At 38.4% G+C, this 23,761-nt stretch overlaps 1 protein-coding gene across 1 annotated transcript in view; it reads right to left on the bottom strand.

Annotated features, from left to right (window-relative positions):
* Positions 1–482: 482 nt before the first annotated feature.
* KREMEN1 (kringle containing transmembrane protein 1) overlaps positions 483–23,761 on the bottom strand; it is a 31,456-nt gene continuing 8,177 nt past the window's right edge. The window contains exons 2-9 of the mRNA XM_010582024.1: positions 20,080–20,242; positions 15,978–16,069; positions 8,652–8,773; positions 8,026–8,179; positions 4,360–4,692; positions 3,585–3,743; positions 1,622–1,706; positions 483–645 (exon numbers count right to left, since the gene is read on the bottom strand). Of these exons, the coding sequence (XP_010580326.1) occupies positions 483–645; positions 1,622–1,706; positions 3,585–3,743; positions 4,360–4,692; positions 8,026–8,179; positions 8,652–8,773; positions 15,978–16,069; positions 20,080–20,242 (1,271 nt within the window). The remainder of the gene's footprint in view (positions 646–1,621; positions 1,707–3,584; positions 3,744–4,359; positions 4,693–8,025; positions 8,180–8,651; positions 8,774–15,977; positions 16,070–20,079; positions 20,243–23,761) is intronic.

Below are 23,761 nucleotides of genomic sequence, written 5' to 3'. Positions count from 1 at the left end.
GACATGTTTACATTAAGGCCAGTAAGCTCTGCTTGCTGTGGCAGCTGAACGGGTTATCAGTAGCTACCTCTGTCTTCAGCCTTGAGAATAAAGGGACTAAAGTATCCTGATATAATACAGTGATACAGGAAAGCACGATAGAAGAAGTCCTCAACCTGCAGATACTTGTTCAATTACTTTTGGCAGGTGTACAGGACATTTTGAATTTTACAGGTTTTTACATGTATTTCAAGTGCATTTGTTTAAAGGCAGTAATTAACAGCACTACAGATTTGATGAGCACCAGATGCTTCAAAACTATTGCCACAATTAAATCTGTTGTCACTAGTATACCCAAGAGAACAGCAGATAGGCAAAATCACCCAAAGGGCTTTAGAAATTGTCTTTTTGGAAAACAAGTATGAGATTGGGAGGAAAAAAAAGGATTATTCCCAAGTCACCTGGATTTTAAGAAGATTGTTTCTTGTAAAATAAAAGACACCTCAGTTTCCCACTAGTGGGTTGCAATCATCTTGTTGACTTCGAAGCTTTTTCTTGAAGATGGATATCGATGTGGATGGCTGGTAAAATATACTCCAGATCTCATCAGCAGTAGTAACCTCGTTGGAATCTTCTGTTTCAGTTGCAGATGGTATCTGATGGGATCTAGGAAACAAGTGTTCATTCACTGTAAGTGTTAAGGTGCTTGGGAAGCTGCTGTTATTAGTACGTCTGCATTACTGCTACACTGGTAATGCTAGCAGCTTCCACTACATCTGTGACACCTTTTCTTTCTACCTGCTGCACAGTTATGTAGGTTTTTGGTTGTTTCTTGACCAAATGAAGAGTTAGCAATTCTGTTGCTGGAATAGTTGCTACCCTAATGAAAGCAGTGACATTAAGCTAAGAAATCTGTATATATTCTATTACTAATTGTTATTAATATACATTAATTTCTGTGTATATTTAAGCCTGTTTGTGGTACATAAATACAATATTCAACATTTATGATTTGTTGAGAACTCACCCATCATTTCGTTCAATGAGTGTCCATCTAGAGGACACAAGAATTACTTTTTAGTATAAGTGTAGAGAACTATAGTAATAAAATCTTGGTTTTAATAGGCAAAAAAAAATATACTGGTTAAGTGTCACACCATACTACAGTTTTCATTTTTGTGATTCTTTTTTGAACTATTTTCAATATTTCAGTAAAAGAAAGTAAGAATTAACTAGCCTATATCTAACTTTTTTCCCAGTTCCCCAATCTGGGATAAGGTTTTAATTTTTTTCCCACAAAGTATTAATTATCACAATTCGACCTCTTCCCAGTGCTAGATGTCTGATTACATTTTCCTCTTTGCTATATAACATCACTCAGTATGAGAAACCTTTTTATTCCTTAAAATACAAAACAAGGCCAAAAGACACGTTCTAGCAGCAAGTGCTATCCTAACAGACTGGAAAAGTTTTAAAAATGTGCTTATTTAGTATCTTTTATGAGGATACAAATATGTAACATGTAACTTGGTTTTGCATATGACTAATCTGACAATATCAGAAGACACAGAAATGAATTGTACCAGGTTTGGTACACAGCTGAGGTGTCAGTTCTCCAGGGGCAGTTTTGCTCCGTACTCACCTCATGGTAATGTGGAGAAATATCTTTGCTATTATGGCTGTAATACTTAGGATGAGCAGTGCTGTGAGACTATATATTGTCCACTCTGTAAAAGAGAAGAGAGGGAGAGGGGAAGAGAGGAGAGGAGAGAAGAGAGAAGAGAGAAGAGGGAAGGGGAGGGGAGAGAGGGGAGGGGAGGGAGAGGAAGAGCTCTCAGTACCTTCATTTATGTATGGTTTTTAAAGTAACAATATTGCACAAAAGAAACACACAGCCTTCTGATGCTTTATTCAAAACTAATCTGAAGATACCTTAAACCTTTAAGTATGTTCTGCAAAGACTCATGGAAACTGTGTAACTCTCAGAATTGGTTTTTCCCATGCAGGACTGCTCCCTATGAAATTGAAAGTTGGGAAAATCCAAAGCATATACCAGTAAATTAGTATCTAGGAAAGGAATCAAAACTCACTCACAGGAAAAGATAAAAGCAACTAAACAACATACTAGAATATATGCTACCAGTAGTAACTCTATGCAAGGAGATGGCCTAGTTTTATATCCGTAGTTATGTAAGTAATCACTAAGTATGGGGGTTTTTTTTACTTTCTAGAGTCTACTGAGACAGGTGATCAGTATTTGTGGTCTGCTATTTTATTACCTTACACTGAAGGCTTTGGTCATTGTATTTTATATTTCAATTTAGTTCTGGTTGTACCAGCAAGTCAGGCAGGACAGAACAGCTTTATACATTGTAACATTTGAGCTATTTAAGAGACTGGGGCTTGAAGGGAGCTGATCTCTAAATGATTAGATCACCTTTTCATTTGGACTTCCATAATCTTGCAGAGGGAGGCTACAACATGTCAAGATGAGAAAAGGGATGGCACTAGAGTGTAACTCTGACATACTTAGCACACTGAACAGCCTTGCAAGGACCTTGAATTATTTGAACTGAATAAAGTACATCACCTCCAGAAGTCCTGAAGCTCAAAGGAGCAAAAAAAAGGAAGCATAAGTTCCCTCCCACCAAATGCCCCTTCCTCAAAGCATTGACTGTTCATGATGACTTTTAACAGTTTTTTCATAACTGCATAAAATCCAAGGGTGCAGTTTCATCTAGGTCAGTATGCCCAAGCTAGTTTAACACTAGGCAGCTTAAATGTAGCTGTGGTAACTCAGGCACTAGCCTGGGCCTAGTGCCAGAATATCTGCCCAGAATCCTAGGCATGTTCTGCAGTCTAGCTAGTTTGGGTATATGCAGCTCATGTGCAGTCACGTCCTTAAACGCTTCAGGTTTGGAATGCAGACAGCTTCAGGACTACAGAACTATGAGAGTGTCCATAGTGTGATTTGAGGCCCAGCTTCAACAATATGTAAAAGTGAATGCCCAGGGCAGTTTAAAGATAGGAGGGACCAATAGTGATATTCACCAAGACTCCCTTTCCAGTCTTCAGTTATTTACAACTCAACAATTTCTTGAATGAAGTGATGTCTTGAAGGTGAGTTGTAGAAACAGGACAGTTCTCAGTGTCCTCTCCCCTGCACCCATTAACTTGCTTCATCCTTGTCTATCCCTCTTTGTATTATTGCTGTAGATTTTGTGAATTGGGATAACTGCGATGCATCCAGCATTCAGGTTCTTCGAGACTCTACAAAAGCTTGCTCTTTTTTCAGCACCTTTTGCCACCTCTATGGTATGCACTGGTGACTGAAGCTGATTCTAGTAAGGAGGCTGCTCTGACTCACATCTTATTCTGATGTGCTTTCATTCTCAAGGACTCACCATCTTCACACTACTTCTAACTGATTTATGCTGAGAAGTGAGTCCTGAAAGGTAATCACAGCAGCAGTTAGTGAGAATTCATCTATTAGTAAGAGGCACAGTGGATCAGATAAAGTGGAGGAGGAGGCAAAGGAAGTAGTGAGACTATATTGTGCCTTGGCAAAATGTTTTTCCTGTTTCCACATTTTCTTGTAATATTACCAGGCATGGAGCTACTAGGATGACTTGGGCTGGTTGTGATGACATAAAGTATCTTTGATGACCGGGCTGCATTGATGCTTATATTTGCTTGTTCATTTATCTTCTCCGAAAGGGTCTGATTCATTGGAATCTTCTTTTGATGCACATTGTCCTTCACAGCTGAAAACATAATAGTATGATTACAATAACAATTTCTTAACAGATGTAACTGGACTTTATTTTATGCTTGTAAACAGCCATGTGCTGCTCTCTGGTTTACTTAAGAGAACTCCAATAATCAAATTTTGTCTGATGCCACAAAAAGCCTGTACTTCACCAAGTTGGGGTTCTCAGAATTTTTCTGGAAGCTAATTGTTCATCCTAACAGTAGGTACAACTCAAGGACTAAAATGTTTTCTCCTGATGACTTTTGATCTGAGTGGAATAGACTGTTGGAAATAGCCAAGATGAATTAAGATGCAGAGGGACTACTGGGGTTTTGTTTTGTTTCAGCTTTGTCATCTTCCAATCTGTTTTGACAGGCAGGTATGTATAGGATTGAATTTTTGAAAAATCTAAATTTTGCTGTTTATGACATAGCTGACTGGAATGTTCCAAATTGAGAGAAAGTTTAGCGAAGCTTTTACCCACTGAGCAGTGGCAACAAGATAGGTGAAACACCTGTAGACATGAGAGTTAAATTATTTGCTCTTTTTTTGCCACCTCAGAAATATCCTGTGTGATTTAAATGCTTTAATGGCTCATTGAAAGGTAGAAACAGCAGTTAGCCTCTTACCTCTATATCTGATAGCAAATCCCTGGGCTTGATTGATTTCATCTGAGAAAAAGTACAAAATGACAAAATCCAAAGAGATATTAAAGGTGTGGGGAGGCCGATTCTTGCCATTAAAACGAGCTAGAACGTGATAGGTATAGCCATCCAGCAATTCCACCATATCTGTAGCATCTTTGATTTCAAAAAGAGCAAAGCTGAAGTGGATTCGAGATGCTCCTGGAACTTGTATGGTCCAGTAACAGACTTTGCCTGTGCCATATGTGTCAGGAAAATCTGGGGAATAGATCACAGCTGTAGCAGAAGTGTAATTCCCTCCACAGGCACCAATAAGGGCTGTGAAAAGAAGAGGAGAGGAAGAAAATTGAAAAAAAAAAAAAAAAAAGAGGTTATACATCCATTATGCACAGCTTTAGCACTCTGTAGATTCTAATACTCAAATGTGACTTGAAGGTACAGCCTTGCTACCCCAGCAGGATGCACCAATCTCTCAAATTGGTATTCTTTACCTTCCACAGCACTGGGAGCACAGCTATTATGTTGTGTTTGCTTGGCATACACTTATTCTCTCTCATTACTCTGTGACCTATGCATCAATCTTGAATACTGCAACTATCCTTTGTCCTTGTATGTAACCATGTACCCTTTCCCGCATCCCTGCAGGAACAGGATGAAAGCTAAATCACTGATTCAGGGACTTCTACTCCATCCCCATCAGACAGGCAGGCAAGTGGATTAGTGACTGTAACTCTCACTGTTGAATTGTTGAAGTTCCTTCACAGCCTTATCAAATTGAAAAAAACAAAGCTTCACAAAATAGCTGAGGTTGGAAGGGACCCCTGGAGATTGTCTAGTCCAATCCCCCTGCTCAAAGCAGGAGACATTGTCTTGTTGCTTTTTGAGTCTCCAAGGATGGAGACTCTACAACCTCTCTGGGCAACATGTTCCGGTATCACCCTCACCATAAAAAAAGCTTTTCCTTACGTTTAAATGGATTTTCCTGTATTTCAGTTTGTGCCTGCTGCCTCTTTTCACTAAATAACACTGAGGAGAGTCTGGCTTCATCTTTACACCCTTCCATCAGTTATTTATACAAATTGAAAAGGTCCCCCTGAGCCTTCTTATCTCAAGGCTAAACAATCCAGGATCTCTCAGCTTCTCCTTGTATGAATGATGCTGTTAATTCCTGAATCACCTTTGCCATTTATATGTGCTTTTTAAGCATCCGGTGTTTTGACCTTCTCCAAATATTGTTTGACCTTACCTTCACTAAGTAAATTGAAAAAGATCGTGTTATGAAGTCTAAAGAAAATCTTTTAGATTTGGTGCTACCTTTTATATTCAAAACAAGTACACACCCAGTAAATCTTTGTATTTCTTGACAACTGTCCAGATTCCCAGTGCAAACTTATTTACCAATGAATCCAGAGAGAAACTCAAATGCCAGCCAACTGACTTGATGCATATCTATATGTACACATATATAATTTAAAAAATATATTGTATATATGCATATATATATGTATCCCCATAACCCACAATATTTTATATATATTATATAACAATGTATTTCATGACAGAACTGGTTGGATCAGAGTTACTATGCCCCCATGTCATAGGCTGAAGGACTGAAGAATCAAAGTAGAATCATTTTCTCTGAGAGCTTAATTAAAGCCCTGTAATAGAGACCTGTGAGAATGGAAAAAAAGAAGTGAAGTGTTTGGAAGTGTCTCAGTTTTCACAGGCCTCTGAGAAAGAGGTTTAATAAATACAAATTAAGAGGGAGCTGGAGGAATGAATAAGAAGTAGCATATGTCTGCCAGAAAGATCACGTGAAAACATTTCTCTCTTTTTCTGGAGCAAGGCCTGATCATAGCCTGAGCAAACCTAACACTTCAGTACCACATTATAGAGGAACTGAAAGAATATGAAAGAAGAAGAATAGAAAGAAGGTGAAAGACCCCACAGAGGTACTAAGGCCCATAGAGGAATTTGTGTTTGGCATTTACTCCATGCTAACAGAGCTGGTAATCTAATCAAATAGATAGAATTGTTTGAATAGATAGAATAGAATAAATTGATAGAATTGAAATGTGTCATTGAGGTATCAAATTTCCTCTTTGTAAATGGCTTATAGGTACTGTTATATTTGGCTGTGCTGTCTGCAATTACTGAATTGCAAGATATTCTTCAAACCAGCAATATTAACTAAGAATGCCAATGACTATTGCTCCACAGATGCCTAACAAAGTAGAGCATTGCCCCACATGGAATGGAAATGCTCTCCCTCTCTCATTTCCTTCTAGAGCTGGCAGAGTTCTGTGTTGTGGGTCTGAATGTTACACTTTAGGCCATGATGGTAGCACATAAACACATAAAGTTAATGGGGGTCGGTGGGGGGTGGTGGTGTACAGGGATTGGGGTGAAGGTTCTGGAGATATGACAATCTGGAAAAAAGGAATGAGGCGAGCAGGTGTTGCTCATCAGCAAAAGAAAATAGGTGGCAGTTACTAGGATGACCTCTTCTACCTGGCCATAGCTCTCTCCCTTGCTGTTTACCAGAAAAGACACTGCACGTCCTCAGGGTAACATCTTGCTAAGCCCTCAGCCATTCCAGAAGAGGAAAGCTACAAAGGAAGCCTCTACCCATGGAGGATTTGGGAGGCCAAGAGCAGAAGGAACCAGAAGATGCTGCAGTGTGAAGCTACAGGCTATCTCAGCACTGAAAGCAACATGCAGCTCTGTGCTTCTTTTCAAATCTTGGGGAGAATTTGGAAGTGAGCAGACTAATTCCTGTCTCAACTGAAATGTCTTTCTGTCTCACTAGCTGGCAATCAGAGTTTTAGATTAAGGAGATGGGAAGTCTGGTTGTGTGTTCAGAAGGTGGAAGATGATGCCGCTTTTAGTTCCAGAAAGTTTGTAAGTCGACTTAAAAGCTAGCTTCTACATCAGGGGCAGTTGAGATCTGAGAAGCAACAATGGTGCATACTGTGAATTTCTCCAGTACTCTTGGCTATACTGGGAGCCTGTACTGCAGCCAGACAACAGGGTACTCATACCATCAACCTGTGAGGTTACACAGCTGGCACTGGTATGCATACTGAAAAGTTAAGAGTAGAAAGGAGGATTTCTATGTATAAGAAATTATGAAATCAGCGATGGTCATAATAGCAACCTAACTTGTTTGTACTTTTGCAGTACACTCCTCTGTCTCAATTCTACTACACTACTTTGTTTTGTGTTAACTGGGTTATAGCAAGTCTTGTCTGGTTTAATAAAAAAACCCAAGTTGGTGTAGATTGAAATCTTATTTGAGGTGCCTCACTTAATCATATATCTACTCTCTGGTAAGATCAGTTCTGAAGGAGTCTTTCTGTGACAGGCTGTTTGCGATAGCCAAGTTAGTACCATTTGTGGGGAAGTAAGAGACAATCTCTGGAGCATGAGTCAGTTGCCTGAGCAGGCATCATTTCTTGGAAAAGCTATTTCACATTATTAATGGATGTGAATTTTATGCAGAAATGGAAAGCAGCTTTATTTTATACTGAATTTAGGTGTTTTGCTGTTTTGTGTGCAACACTTCTCATTGCATTTAAACCCTTTTTTCCTAACTTGCTGAATATTTGAGGCCTCTCCTTTGGGAAAAACTGAGCCTGTTTCAATACTTACTGTCAAAAAGAATGACTCTGCCATCCCCACCGCAAGGCTGAGTATGGTCTCCAAAGCAAACACTGTTGCATTCTGTACTGGCTGCCTCCCCATATCTCCAGTAGTCAGGATTATTTCCACAGAAACAAGCATAACCTGATTCCATGCCTGCAAACTTTGACAACAAAGATGCATAAGGAAGGGAGGGATAATATATAAAGGAGTGACAGCGAGAGGGTGTATGAGCAAGAAAGCTGGCAGCAGAATATGTGTGTTTTGGAGAAGAATGATTAGTCAGAGGTCAGAGGTCCCACCACAAACTGTTTTTGTTTGAGCTGTCAGGATGCTACTTAAGATTAGTGAGAAAGATGGAACGGAGGAGGGCAGTTAGGGCACCCTATCACTCATAACTGCAGTAAGCAAGCATACTTTCTCCTGGCATCCTGGCATTATTAATTGGTTTGCTCAGATTGCTCTGGATGCAGAGAGAGGGCTAGGTCCCCTGGAGTGGGAGTGAGACCTTAGACCACCTAAAAGTAAAAAAAAGGGGGGGGGGGCGGGGAGAGAGAAATATAACAGAGAGCTCTAGGTATATTGCCATCTTTTGTCTCTGAAAACATTTTGTAAATGTATGTCAAAGAAATCACCTTAAATTGTTGACTTCGGCAGGAACTGATGCATGTTTGGATAGTAAGTTTGTTGGAGGTCTCACTGGTGCCAGTCAAAGGTGGCTCTCCATGGTCCTTGTAACACCCTAGATTCCCTGGCACTGGCAAGAACAACAGACAACAGTCATTCCAAAGGTGTGCCTGGAAACACCCAAGACACAGACCACTTTATGCACTACCTGGTTATTAAGCAGGTCTCTATATGTTCTTGTCTTGATTTCACAGTACGGGAAATGTTATTCTATGCTAGATCCTTGTCATATTTTCCAAACATGCCCAGAGATAAATGACAGGTGGTGAAACAGCATCATATCTTCTTAGCAATATACCTGCAATACTCTGTAGTTGGTTTCTGTAAGCTGCAGTAATATAGACAAGATAAATACCTGGTTCATTTCTCCTGATAGAGTCAATTAAAAAAAAAAAGGCATTAAGTGGGGTCAGAGGTTTTGTGGGTTTTTTTGACTATGATCATGCATAATCTAACAATGTAAATTAAACAACGTGATTTCTGGCTGATCTTCAAAACAATGACATTCTGGGAGTTTTCTAAACAGGGTATTTGAGGAAGGGAAACTAAACTGTTTTAGGATGGAGTTTGGCAAGTTTTATGGGAGGGATTATATACTTATATAGGGGAATTTCCTAATATTTAAAACTTGAATTCTGATATGAATTCAAAGTGTCGTATTTTATAGTATGTACAAACAGACTCAAAATGAGCAATATTACTTTTTTAAAGAACCATCTATTTATACTGTATTAATACAATGTTTCAAGGCTCCTTGGTCACTATGGGAGGTCAGAAAGAGTTTTCCCCCTTCAGTGCATAATTTGTCCTCTGTTTTTGGTTGGTTGGTTTGTTTGTTTGTTTGTTTTTGCACTTTTCATCAAACTACTGCAATTTAGCCATGACTAGTAGAGAGAGGATGTGGGGTACAATATAGTGCTGTGCTATTGGCATAAAATTATCCCTTGCCTAGTTGTCTTACCTGCTCACATACTTGGAATTAAATCTATTACCAGCTCTGTGGTCAGATAATTTTTATCCCTGTGCCAGATTGACAAGGATTATTTTTTGTCCACCTAACCTCCACAGCTCTGTATAACATGTGATGCAGTCAGAGAACTGTATGAGAATTTTACTTCCTCAGTCATTTGTTATTTCAGTACCCAGTAAACTCTGAACTCTCTCTTCCTAACATCTTGTGGCACGGGACTGTTTCAGGTTTTTGACTTACCAATAGGTTTTTTGAGGGGGGAAATGCTGGGTTTGGGGTTTTGCAGCCTCTGATGCCTGATAGCATGTGGATTAACTGTTTTGGGGCTCCTTTTGGGGCTCCTTTTGAACTAGCCATCTCTTATACAGGGGGCCCTTTTCTCTATCAGATAATATGTGTGTTAGTAAACTGCTTCTGTATTATTCTATGTATATTCCTATAAATACAATAGGAATGCAATGAAGCTTTTTGGACTGAGCAGTCTTGTACAGTAGTCCTGAAAGTATCTCTTCACTGGATTCTGGAAGGCCCATTTCTGGGATTTCTTATACATGTCCATGTGCAGCAGCCATTGAAATAATGCCTTGAATTTAGAACTTCTGTTTTTCTAATTCTAACAAAGATGGTCTCATCCCTATTCCTTTGGAATATTATATACTGAGCTTGTAAACTGATGTCAGCTTACCGTTAAAATCATCCTGACATCTGGAACAGTTAACAGGTCTGTCTGAGAACTTGCTCCCAGACTTAGGCTATGTTGCCTATGGCAGCTTCCTCATTTTGAGGAAGAGGGCTAGTGTATCTATTAGTGACCAGCAAATATACTGGCATGTATATGATTATACTCTCAAGGAGGATGATTCTAGCATTATAAAGAAGAACTAATGAAGTTGGGAAGAAAATTCAAGTATGTATATTTTTTGAATAATTAGATAATGTTGCTTCAAATATTGTTCATAAAATAATTTTGTTTTCTCAGAATGATACAATTTCAATTATAAATGCTTGCATGAAGTTATGGCTTTGATATGTCCTGCAGCAACATGCTTGTAAGTACTGAGACTTCAAGTTACAGCCTGATTTAACATACCTTTGGAAATCCCCATTTGTAGCCCCACCCCAGCTGAGTACAGCTGGGCAGATAACTCTCGGTGAGCTGAATTTTTTGTACAGTGCATGATTTCACTGCCCTGAAAAAGCTTCCTTGTTAACTAACCTAGCTCATTTTCCTAGAACACCTGGGATTTCCTAAAAACACTTTTTTTTTTTTAAGTGAGACCCTTCAATCTTGTCTCTAGAGGATTAGTACTTCAGTATGTTCCATGCTAAGAAACCAGACTGAGCAATTTGAAAACTTCTTACATTTTGCAACTAAACCAAGCATAGCATTTGGGTATATCCTAAAGCTAGTTAGTCTCTTCCGTGTCCCAGCAGTATTTTAACATCCTTGTTATCTATCTAGCAAACAAAATTAGTGTCATTTGATTGGGAATAAACAGGAGAAGCATCAGTCTAGCCCAATAGTGAACAGTAATTTCCATGCCAGTGCCCAGCTCTTCAAATTACTTTGGTATCAAATCAACGAACTACATGAGCCCAAGGATATATGCTCAGCTACAAGCACTTTAGTAGTCCCACAACAAATATATAACTAAATGCTCTTCTGAACTGGGACAACACACACACAAAAAAATTACTCCTGTACATGCATATATGATTTTGATACGCCAGTTCTTCCCATGGCTACTGATGGGCTGGTCCTAAACCTAAGACACCACTGAGTTGCTGCTGAAGGGTTATCAGAGTACATAGTATAGGCATAATAGTAGAGGGGCGATGTTTGTAATCTGAGTTGGAGAAGAACTAATTAGCAAACACTGCTTTTATATCAGATCCACGGTGATCACAAATTACTGCTTTTTCAACAATATTTTTAGTATATTAGAATAATATGCTTCTCATTCACACTATATTAAACTGAATCAGGATGTGTGCATAGGGAGCCACTCAACATAAAGCTAAAACAAGACAGTGTACATTTATGTATGTGGAGCAGCTCTGCAGAAAAGGTCCTGGAGCTCCTGATAGAGAGGGAGCCAGGAGTGTGCTGGGCAGCAAAGGCAGCCAACAGGCCTGTATTAGATTGTTCCTCTACTCAGCACTTGTTAGGACCACATCAAGACTACTATGTCCAGTTTTGGGGCCACCAGTGCAAGAAAGACATTGACTGACTGGAGTGAGTTTGGCAGAGAGCCAAGATGCTCAGAGGAGATGCAGCCTCTGAGAAGAGGCTGAGGGATTTGGGCTTGTTCAGCCTGCAGAAGAGAAGGCCTCAGGGGTACTCCCTAGCAGCTTTGCAACACCGACATGGAGGCTGTCACAACGATGGAGCCAGGGTCTTCACAGTGATGCATTTCGGACAAGAGGTAAGGAGCTTAAGTTGAAACATGAGATGTTCAGGCTGGATGTTAAGGAAAATATTTTCACCATGCTGGCAGTCAAGCATGGGAACAAGGGCCCAGAGAGGGAGCGCACTCTGCGTCCCTGGAGGCTGTCATGGCCTGACTGGATAAACTTGGTCTAATCTGACAAACTGAGTAACTTGGTCTGACCTCAGAGCTGGCCCTGCTTTGAGCAGGAGGCTGGACTAGATGACAGCTTTCCAACCTAGGGTACCCTACAACCCTATGTGTATGTATAAAACTATATATATATATATATATGTATGTACATATATATATATATAAAGCAATGAAGAATCAAAAGTATTTCTAGCTAGGTGGTGACTGTTTAGTTACTCTGACCTTTAAAAATTCCCAACATATTCTTTTGCCTTAATTTGCTCTTAATGTTTATCCTACTAAAGAAGCTTGGCAAAAATGAGGTAGTCAATATTCTGTGATTACTGTTCATGCTGATCAGTGATGTCTTACTGTTACTTTGTCTTCACCCATTTGTATCTATTTGTTCTCTTGTGCTTAAAAGGCTATCTCTTTTGTGCAAGCATGCTCTTTTTCTTTTAAGCAGCATCTGACATAATGAGGTCCTGGCAAACACCAGAACTTCTGCATATTACATGTTAAGGTATATATATTAAAACATGGAATTCATCCTTTTGAGCTCAAACCCATGTTCCAGCTATGCTCACCTAGCTGTCCTTCAAAAGCCTCCTAGCTTTTTGCAATGCTAGTATGCAGCAGTATATTTCACTCAAATTTATTACATGACATACATGCACACAGGAAATATGATTTCAGTAATGAAATCTGTTTATGGTAAGAGATTCAAGTGGGCCATAAATATGGAGATGCAATTAAGTGGAACAGTAAGACTTTCTTTGACCTTTGGTGTGCGTAAGTTGTTACTTCTTTTGAATTTCAACTTAACCTCTTTAACAAAGACACCGATTTGAGAGGCTGAAAGAGTTAATGTCTCAAACATTGTGGTGGGGCAAGTTCTGCTTAAAGACAAACCCTGCACAGCAAGGAACCAAGGTGAAAAGCCCATCAGCTCAGACATCAGCAACAGGTGGGGGAGGGCGTGCTGGAGGGTGCGCAGCTCCCTGTTCTGATAAGCTGTTCTGATACAAAGATCAAACAATGGCAGTGTCTGCAGGGAAGAAGTTACTCCACAAATGACCCCCAAGCCTAAAGGCTCACAAACTGTTCATTAACCTGACTGGTTTGGGGGGGTCTCCTTATTCCCTGAATTGATGTATATGGTTACACAGTTTACAGAAGTAGTCTTATGCCAATTTCTGTTGTGAGAAACCCTGCCACCTACTACCACACCTCCCCAGTTCAGTTTGCTTCCGTCATGAATAAAATCTTTAACTGATCATTTGGTGTCGTTTCACCTTAATTTAGCCCGAGGGAATTTTGAATTAAACACGACTCCCTGGTCTGTCCAGCCTGGGTAGTGACAACCAAAAAAGTCAGGAATAGCTGCAACATTGCAAACAAACCATCTAAAGCATTCAGTTCTGAATTCTCCATGTGAGATGCACATGTTCTTTCAGGACTCAGTGCTGCCTTCTTGCCTTTTATTTTGTTTATGCCCATTCCAGTCTGCTTAGCAGACAAGCCATTAAGAAGAGGAGAGGAAGAAAAGGAAAGACTAAGCTCCTACTGGGGTAACTACCACTGTCTTCTGTGATTATGCCCATCCATCCTCATCTAACATTGCTAAATTCTGTATAGCATGTCTGCAGAATGCCAGAACACATTTCTGAATGAAACAGTGTTAAATATAAATATTAGTGAATGAGACACATGATTTAATCATGTGAAATCATCATTGTAATAAAAAATTCTTAACTGTAGATTCTTAATTATTGTTACAGTGAATCATTGCATGCAAATCTCTCTAGGCAATCAAGATGCTTCATGTTGTCAGCATTGTAGTGGTATTATGTGGATATAGTTTATAGGTAAATTATGCTCCAGATACTCGGCTTTTTGAGTAGTAAATATAATTATGGAAAAGAAGCTTATATAAAACAATTTTTTTACTTCTCTAAAAATGTCAAATAGGATTTCTTTACACAATTTTTTCCTGTTCCATCTCAAAACTCAGTTTTGTATTATGCACTTCACAAGTTGGTTTTGATGGTCCTGTGATTTAGCATCCTGCTTACTGAAAACAGAAAATCTGGTAAAGAATAAAAGTTATTTTATACTTACACAGTTTCATAAACCATGAGGTTTGTATTAAGACTTGGATAGGCTTGCAATGTACAGTTTGTTCTAAATTGCTGCAATTCCTTTTTCTGGTATCCAGTTTCAGTGCAATGCTTGAAGCAGCTGCTACTGGTCAAAAGGACATTTTGCAAATATAAGCCTGGATTATCTGTGCAAGTAAGTGTCCAAGTTTAAATACTCTGCTCCCCACCACAGAGAAAATGAGCGAGGCTGGTTTTAAAAGAATCCTTTGTGTAGAACAAATGGAGTGGAGAGAATTTGCCATTCAGCTTTTTTACTGGTGCCATATCCAGAGAATTTGTTAACATCTGTGGTCTTTAAAGAAAATGCAAATTCTTTCATTGTAGACCAAGATAAATTTCTTAATTAGGAGGGTCATGTTTCCTAAATAAGACCTGGTATATTAGAAAAATGAGTAAGATGTCCTCTGAACAATGAGTATCAGACTGTTGAATGATTTTGTGTTATTTAAATTAGACTCCTTTATCTGTATTTAAGTCTAGGTAGAAGTCACCTGACTTAAGGTCACACTTATGTATTTGTTTGCCTAGGCTGAAGATGTGAATCACTCACTCACATTCATAAAGAAAGAAAACTGTGGATTTCTTCTAATCAAGAGTATGCCTATGTAAGGACAACTGCTCTGATGCTTAACAGTATGCACATAAGTTATCGCTTAGAAATAAGAGAGTACTTGCACAGAAGTTAGGAAAGCAAGTAAAGGCATTAATGATTAGACTTAATAAAATGTGTAGTTATGGTTGCTTGTTAACAAGCAAAACTGGAATATCTTTTTAATATTTAGGCATATTTTAAAGAATGTGATTTTTAGGAGTTTATCCTGCAGTGTTCAGGAATGAAAATTTTGGAACACATTGACATGAATCATGACAAAACCTCCACATTTTGGACAAGGTAAATAATATATAATACATTAAAAATATTTAATACTGGAAGGAAGCTTCAGGTGAATAGCTGGTGAATTATATGTTAAAAAAAAATCGAACAAAGTCCAGTTTGTGGTTTCACAGCAATGCTAAGTATATGCACCTGCAAGGATAGAATTCTAGCCCAGAGCTCCCATATACCAAACAAATAGCCATGTTTTCTCTATGTCCTCTCATACTGTCTTTATTTCTTCCAAGCAATTCTGTGCATGATGTATTATACACATGGAACTACTGCCATCCATTTTACAAGCTAATTGCAAATGATGGACACATATGTACCTTGTAAAAAAAGTAATTAATAATTTCCTATTCATTTTTGTCCTCTAGATTTTAATAAATAAATTACATATTTCTATGGATTCAAAAAAATAGCAGTACTTCATGAGTTTTTAGTGATTCTCTGTCTGGTATTATTTGTAAATAATATAATCCGGTAATTCTGAGATGAGATGAGAAGGATAGCAATGGAGGAATGATTCAGTAAGCTTGTCATTAACTCTAGAGACCTGTTTAAAATACTGCTTAGTCTGCAAATGAAAATAAACTGATTTGCCTTATCCTAGTTTCTGTTTGAAAGTCACTACCCGTTGTTGTATAACTGCCAATCCCTGTTCAACAGAGATGCAGGCCTAAAAAACTGCATGGTGCTCTTACTTCGGCAGGATGGAATCTCACAGTATTTCCAATATATTCCATCCTCATGCTCTGCAATGTAGCACCAGGGGCTGACATCTCCATCAGGGTTCCTGAAAGAGAAAAATAGAGAGAGTGAGTGAGAAGTCATCAAATATTTTCAAAAACCACATAAAAATAAATCTTATTAAGCTTCAGTGTCATCATTATTTTTGCTCTAATACCTATTGAATATTTAACCCGTTGGATTTGTATACCAAGAAAAATGCCAAAGTAGCCAGGAAGTTCAGATAACTTTGGTTATTACAGTACACAGCAAGCATAAATTGCTAGGAATGTCTAAAACATAACTTCTTCTTTCTTTAAGTCTAAAAGGTACAGAGGTACTTCTGGACAGTACTGACAGAGAGGAAGATTTTCAGCCACATATCCTGCATACAGGTTCTTTAGACTCCTGAACTTAATTTTTGCCTTGGTACAAAATAGTCCAGACTCCAACTTTCTGTATGTATGACGACAAAAACATTTATCTGATAAAGTCTTCTGGGAAAGACTGAGGTCTTTTCTTCCCCTTCAGTAAAGCTGAATAAATCTGTTCAAGGGATCTGATATATTGACAGATGGGATAATTCCTTATGTGTCCATGATTATTCTTTGCTGTTGTGTAGCATCATTTACAAATGCATACCTAATTAGTCATTAGGTTATTTAAAGTTTTTTCTATGTACACTTTGAAAAACTATTCACATTGGTAAGAAAATAAATTGTTATTTTGGACAGTCAGGTTGAACTATGACCTTTACATATAACTAGGGCCAGCTGCAATCTTTTTATCATGTACTTTGACATGAATTCTAATAATGACTCCCTCCTACATAGAAGTGTCAGTTCAGTTGCACATTGTCATTGGGGCATATTAACAACTCTTTGTGGGAGAACTCTTGGGGATGGTTTTTGGTCAAATAACAGAATGCTGAAGACAACTGGTGAGTTGAGTTCAATTTAGCTGACTAAAATGCTGCTAGTTAGGCTTTCAAACAGACTAGTAAAAGTAGTGGATGAGGAAAGCCTAAGACCGGTGTGCTAGGAATTTAGGTGTAAAGGCAGTGGCTAAAGAAAGTAGAAGACTCAAATCAAGGAAATCTTGTACTTGAAATAACACAATTTTCCTTGTTTTCACAGTTACAGGAAATTTTTGGTTTACACCTGCATGACACAAATCAGGTATCTGTACTTGAATCATGGTAATGGCACTCCAGACATGAATGCCTTAAAATGCAAAGAAATTGCAGACAAATGTGATTAAGGTCTTTAGAAATCTTTGCCTTGAACCTCAAAAGCGCATACAGTTAGAAAACAATGGAGTGTCGTTCAAAATCTCCAAAAACTTCAGTCTGCATAATTTTGTTATGGCTGAAATGAGGTTTAGTGGAACATTATGAGGCATTCCCATCTTAACAGGGCATCTTGCAGTAAACAAAATATTCCAAGTAAGGACCACCCATAGAGAGATAACATGCTTCTGATTAATGCTTTAAGTGTAAAATTGGATTATTCAAATGCTGTCCCTAAAACTGAGCCTCAAAGTAATGTATTATGCCTTAAAAAAGCCTTGTGAGATATGTGTTGCCTTAGAGAATGGAAGATCAACTTGCCCATAGTCACCAAGCAAATGAATGCAGAGAAAGAGCTAAAACAGCAGTATCTTCACTCACAAGGCCTCAACAAGATTTGCATGCTAAAGATATGCTCTGACATTCTTAGAACAGTGACTTTCCAAGCTTTTTTTCAACAGAATGTGAAGTTAAAAAGCATCCGTTCGTTAGGATCATCATTTCATACACCATTGAGAATATTCCTGGGCCAAGTGATATAGCATAAGGAAGGAAATGGCTAGCCTTCCAGTCAAACTCCATCTCAAAGAGGATAATCTAATACCTAGCAGACTGAGATTAAAAAGCTGTATTTGGTAATCAAGTCATTTCTCAGGCTTACATACCAGATTATGGGTTTCTTGCTCCTTGTAACACTTACCAAATTCTCATTTGCTAAGTAAAGTGAGACTCTAGTAAGGATGACTTGAATACCTGGATAAACATTCAGTTTGTTATGCACATTTTTGCATAGCTTGTACATGTTTTGCTTTGTACTAACCTAAGTATTAGCCAGAGATGACTGCCAAAAGTAAGACCCTGTAGATACAGTCTACTTAGGATATTGCCACACAGCAACAATCAAAACTAAGTTCTTGATTCTGCTATTTGTATCAGAGATAATTCAGTGGCCACTAGCTTTTTTATAGGTCCATATTAGTATGCATAATGAGAGACACAGCTCTCCACAAGTCATGAAAATTGTTACACATTTGGTGGTGTTGGGCTGAGGGAGGCTGTGAAGTTGGTGTGAAATGGTTTTGATGGGAAGACAGTCCTTCCAGTGTTCACATGCCAATCTGATACTAGACAGCTTGATGGGTTTATTTGGTTTCCAGGCCATTTTCTAAAGAGAATGCTCAACTTCTATGGAGTTTTTCTGGTAGGTGGTGTATTTTTCTTTGCTCCTGTAAGATGCTGAACTGATTCAAAAGAGAGTCAGTTCAGAACTTGGCATTCTCCTTCTACAGCTGAAAACAGTCCCCTGGTGCAACACATTGAACAGTGTTATTTTGAAGCACTGCTGCAGCCACTGGAAAACATCCCGAGTAAGTCTTTTTCTTCCCTGTCCTTCACCCTGTTCTTCAATGAGAAATATCCTCCTGAGTCATCAAATACTCTGGAAATGCCACTGACTCCTTTCAATGTGCTCATCTATCTGCTGCATGTCACAAGAGCTCTTTTGTGTGCTTTCTTACTTACTCTCCATTAACTGGCTGTCTCTGTGTGTCATATTTTCTTGAATGACTGTTTCTGATTAAGTATGGAAAAGTTCTTGGATCAAGAACCAGGAGCCTATGTTCGTGACATAGCAGTTGTGCTGAACTCCTGCATATTAATTTTGCCTCATTTATTCTGATTTATATTGCTTACAGTGAAATGATTTAAACATGAAGGTGGCAAGTGTATAAGCTCTACCCTAGAAAGTCTATAACCTGTTAAGTAAAAGCATCTTCCAGGAGAATTGAGGTGTGGTTTGAACCTTCTCACAAAGGAGACATTAGAGCTTTTCTTGCTATGCCCTCGGTAACTCAATTCTTAATCTCTTGGTTTAAACATCTTTGTCCCCATTACCGAGTGAGTAAGAGACACCACTCAATGTTATATGCATCCTAGATGAGCTGATGATTATCACTGTTCAAGGAATGTATCTACCAGGTTATTCCCTACCTATTTCCATAGCAAGTATAGATGGGCATAAAAACTTAGCTGGTCAGTCCTACAAAGGCAGAAGTCCATGTAACTTCCAGATGCACAACATCAAGCAGTTAAATGTTGCAAGCTGAAAAGAGCCTGCAGAGCCTAAACACCCCTGAATTTAGGTTCTTATGTGGCTCCTAAATTCTGAAGTTCTTATTTAAGTTTTGTTCAAGTTCTATCCATAGATATGGAGGTCTTCTCTAGAAGGCAAGGAAATGAAAGAGGATCTGCCATGGTTTAAGCTGGTATAGTAACCACTGACAGCAGAGCTTCTGAATTCCAATGACAACTCTAAGTAACTGAACAGCTTATGCTATGCTCACTGAGAATTTTTAGTGACTACATTAACTTTCATTAGCACAAACCTCAGAAACATAGTATATAACAGAACCAGGCTTGTGGGTGAGGATAAAAACCATAATGTTCCAAAGACTCCTACAGTCATTCACTAGTGCTTCTGTACTTCTGACTTGGATCAATTTTTTTATCTCCACCTTTTCATTTAAGTAATCTCTAGTCTTTCTCTGTCAGGCCAAATTACAGACTGGATATATGATATGGACTTCGGGTGAGAGCTGGGTTGAAAAAGTTATTCTACTAATGGTGCTTGTAGATCCAGGGTACTGATTACAGGATAAAACAAAACCTGTTAGATATCCATGGTTCTGACATTCTTCAGTGTATGATAGGAAGTTTCCTAATTTTGTATCAACTGTTTAAAGTAACACTGGGCATATAGGCAATGTTAGTAGCAATGAGATATTGCTTACCTGCAGTAGTTATGCTCTCCAAGCCCTCCCTCCCCATTGGGATATTTCAAAGTATTATAAGGATGCTCAAAGGTCTCATTCCAAAAAAGACAAGGTTTCCCTGCATATTGGGAGGTCTGGTTCTGAGTGCCACGATAGTCAGCCCCATTTGCTGTATAACATTCTGGGAAGAAATGGAAATGGAAAAAGAGAAAGAATGTATGTAGATTTAGTGTTTGGTTGTTCTTCCCTCACCCTCCACCCCATCCCCAAGAGACCATGTTTCCTTTCACTAATATGTTTCCTGCATTGTTTAGGGAACTAAAGATGTTGTATGGGATTTAAGTTTCCTCTCAGAGTCAAGCAACTATGGAAGAGATTATGATTTCATTAGTTTACCAAACAATGTATAAGACAGGTCTGAAGAGCGGTTAATAAAATTAACATGCATTTTCTGAATAAGCATACTACATTTTTTACTGTTTTCCCCATGTTTTTACTCATTAGGATGAGTAAAACATCTGTAACTTGTTAATTTTCCAAAAATGAAATTAGATGATGTTATCAGTCTGCCACTTACAGCATACTACCCAAAATCTCATGCCAGTTTAACTAAAGTTGTGAATATCTGTACTTTATGAAGTGAAAGATTTTGTAGGCATGGATCTTGCAAAATTTACATCCTGATTTAGAAAAATTCCTAGGCATTTTTTTCTCTGGCCTGAATTGTCTTAGAAAGGGACCTCCTTTGGTAGAGTATAATTGTAATACTGTGATTTGCTACTAAAGCATTTATGCTTTCAGATTAAAATTTACAGGTCAGTATCCTTCTGACTTGCTCATATTTTCTTCCATTTATGTTTGTTTTCCTAGCTTCCTAATACTCAGCAAGTTAGAAATCAAAGCAGAGAATGATTTCTTTAGTCATTAAATACACTATCCCCTTCTCAGCTGAACTACAAATCTCATGCTGCCTGGCTTTGCTGTGTCATATTAATGACATCTTCTGAGCAAATAAATATTCAAATGCATGAACAATTTTACCTTTACTAACAATGCAAACGATTTTTGATTAAATTATGCACTGTGAGGGTGACAGAGCATGGGAACAGTTCACCCACAGACGTTGTGGAATCTCCGTCCTTGGAGATATTCAAAAGCCATCTGGACATGGTCCTGGGCAACTTGCTTTAGGTGACCGTGCTTGAGGAGAGGGGCTGAACAAGGTGACCTCCAGAGGTCACTTCCAACCTCAACTACTCTGTGATTCTGTGACCATCTTCCAGAAATAGTCATTATAACAGTGTACCATAAATAAGTCTATCCTGTTTATGGTTAATACTTGGTAACATTTATCATCCATGCATTTATTTAAAAATAATATTCAAATACAACAGTCCATGACAGAATTAAAACTGCTGCATTACACTGCTGTAAACATTGCTTTGTACTGAGTAGTATTACTGGGGAAAGTCACAAATGCTTCACTGCAGGCTGCACAACCTTCTGTTTTATCCGATAGTATTCTCTGTAGAAACCATGTAACAGCTGCAGATACGTTCTACTGCCCTGAGGGAAATGGAGAGTGCTCTGAAGTGGAGTCTGCTGATCTCAGGTGTCCCTCATGAGATGTGCCTTACAAAGCAAGGCTAGAAAGACCTGTGTGGCTGCAGTTGGAAGAGGAGAAAAAACCAAAAACCATCCCCCAGCTTAATACTGATATTAACAGTACACCTTTTTTTGTATTTAGAAATACTGTGGGACAAGGGAAACTGTGTTATTAAAACCATGCCTTTGAAATTAGTTTAGTCTGGGCCCACAAATATCAGAATGGTGCAATTATAACAATTATTTCACAGTTTTATTACACAGCAGATGAAAGCTGATGTTTTTGTGCCTTCACTGCGCATCTTCATGCCTAGGCAAGTTAGGGTTTCTATTAAATGGAATTTTGTTGCTGAAGGCACACAGAAGAGGTGTCTGTACAGCCATCAGTGTATACTGCTATCATCCATGGACAGAAACCTGTCTACTTTAAAATAAACAAGCTTCAAGTCAATACTCCTCCTTACGGTAATTTACCTGACTGCCTCAGCCATGCAGGTGAGCTACATGCATTTACTTGAAAATGTAAATCTGAGTTTCCAGTATTCAGGCCACCACAGATATTTGCATAAACATATGAAAAAAAAACCCACTTTAAAGTCACCACAGTGTTGCAACTTTCTTCAATACCTCTCTTGCTTTGCAGTTAATGTAAAAGTTTTGCTATGTCATAGCTGAAAAATATAAGCTGATGAATTTGGCAGAAAAGAGAGGAAAACATAATCAAACTGGATAAACAAAATAACATACAGTATAAAGAAGTAGTTGTGAGAAGTGATAAACACATCCAGAAAAGATGTCTACTTCAGCTTAGTGCTATTACTTTTTTTGCTTCTCACTTCTAAATGAGAAGCAATATGTACTAACATCTACTCAGAAATGCAAGGAATGCTACAATACCTGAATGTAATCTGGCACACAGACTAAACTGAAGTTAACATCAGCCCATTTTAGGATCTGCTAAGACTGGCCCATGCTTTAACTTCCAGTAGTGACTGCCGTTCATTTTCATGTCAGCTTTTTTTCTTTAAATAGATTTTCTTCAGACTTCATTGCCCTAGTACTTTAAGGACATTGCACAAAAGAAAGAGTCAGAGCTCTCTTCATTCCTCTTAGCTGTAGTTTTTTGTTCCCAAGACAATATGCAGCTGTAACAGTGCCTCCTGTGTTCTTCTGCACTACGAAGAGATTTGGGAAAAATGTGCCAGCTGACTTGCAGCGAAGCTCCGCTGGCTTTGTTAGCATCTAGATGTGGAAGGGGGAGGCAGTGAGATACCACGTAAAATCATTGATTATTCCAGAAAAAATGGAATGGAAAATTTAAGTTAAGGAATTTAGCAGCTGTTATCAAATTAAATACATACCTTTTTGTGTTACAAGGAATTTGCTAGGAAACTTTAATTTTGTTAACAATTAATAATAATTTTATCATAGCACTGGAGTGCAATCTTTTCAAGTAAATATTGGCATTTAAAAATCAGGTCCTCAGGCCTACATTGTCTTACCTTGAACAATCAGCTTTGAGATCTGCTGAGATATATTTTGTACAGTTTTCTATAAAATTTCTAGTAACATGGATACAGATCTTGGCATATTCAATATCTTGGCAGTAAACAGCTGAATTCTTCTATTTATCACACATAGTGATTTCACCATATTTTGCGACACAACAGCCAAGACACTACCTTAGCAATCTCACTATGAATTTAATATCCCAATGTGTGAAGGTGCAAAGTGAAGGTTTCATCTGCACACAGACCACTGTCCTCTCCATTTCAAATCCATAGGCTGCACTTTAAAGACAAAAGTCCTAAGAGATGCTGGAGAAGAGGAGGCTAGAACCTCCGTTCTTCTTTTCATTTTGCACCACTGGTGCAATAATTCTGTGAAAAGATGAGCTTAAAAAAGGTCACCAGATTTGTCTGCACAAAACTAATTCAGAAGAGGTCATCTAAATAAAACAGTCAAACAAGAGTGGACTGAACACTATGGGTAAAACTCTTGGCCTTACTCAACCTGATTTCTCTTTGGTAGATTATGATCATGTAGAAGGGGGGGGGGGGGGGGAAAAAAAAAAAAAAAAACCAACACACACACA

The sequence above is a fragment of the Haliaeetus leucocephalus genome, unplaced genomic scaffold (assembly GCF_000737465.1).
Source record: "Haliaeetus leucocephalus isolate CR32 unplaced genomic scaffold, Haliaeetus_leucocephalus-4.0 Scaffold840, whole genome shotgun sequence".
Taxonomy (NCBI): Eukaryota; Metazoa; Chordata; class Aves; order Accipitriformes; family Accipitridae; genus Haliaeetus; species Haliaeetus leucocephalus.
Note: the sequence above shows the minus strand (reverse complement) of the source record. Positions and strands in the feature narration are given on the sequence as shown.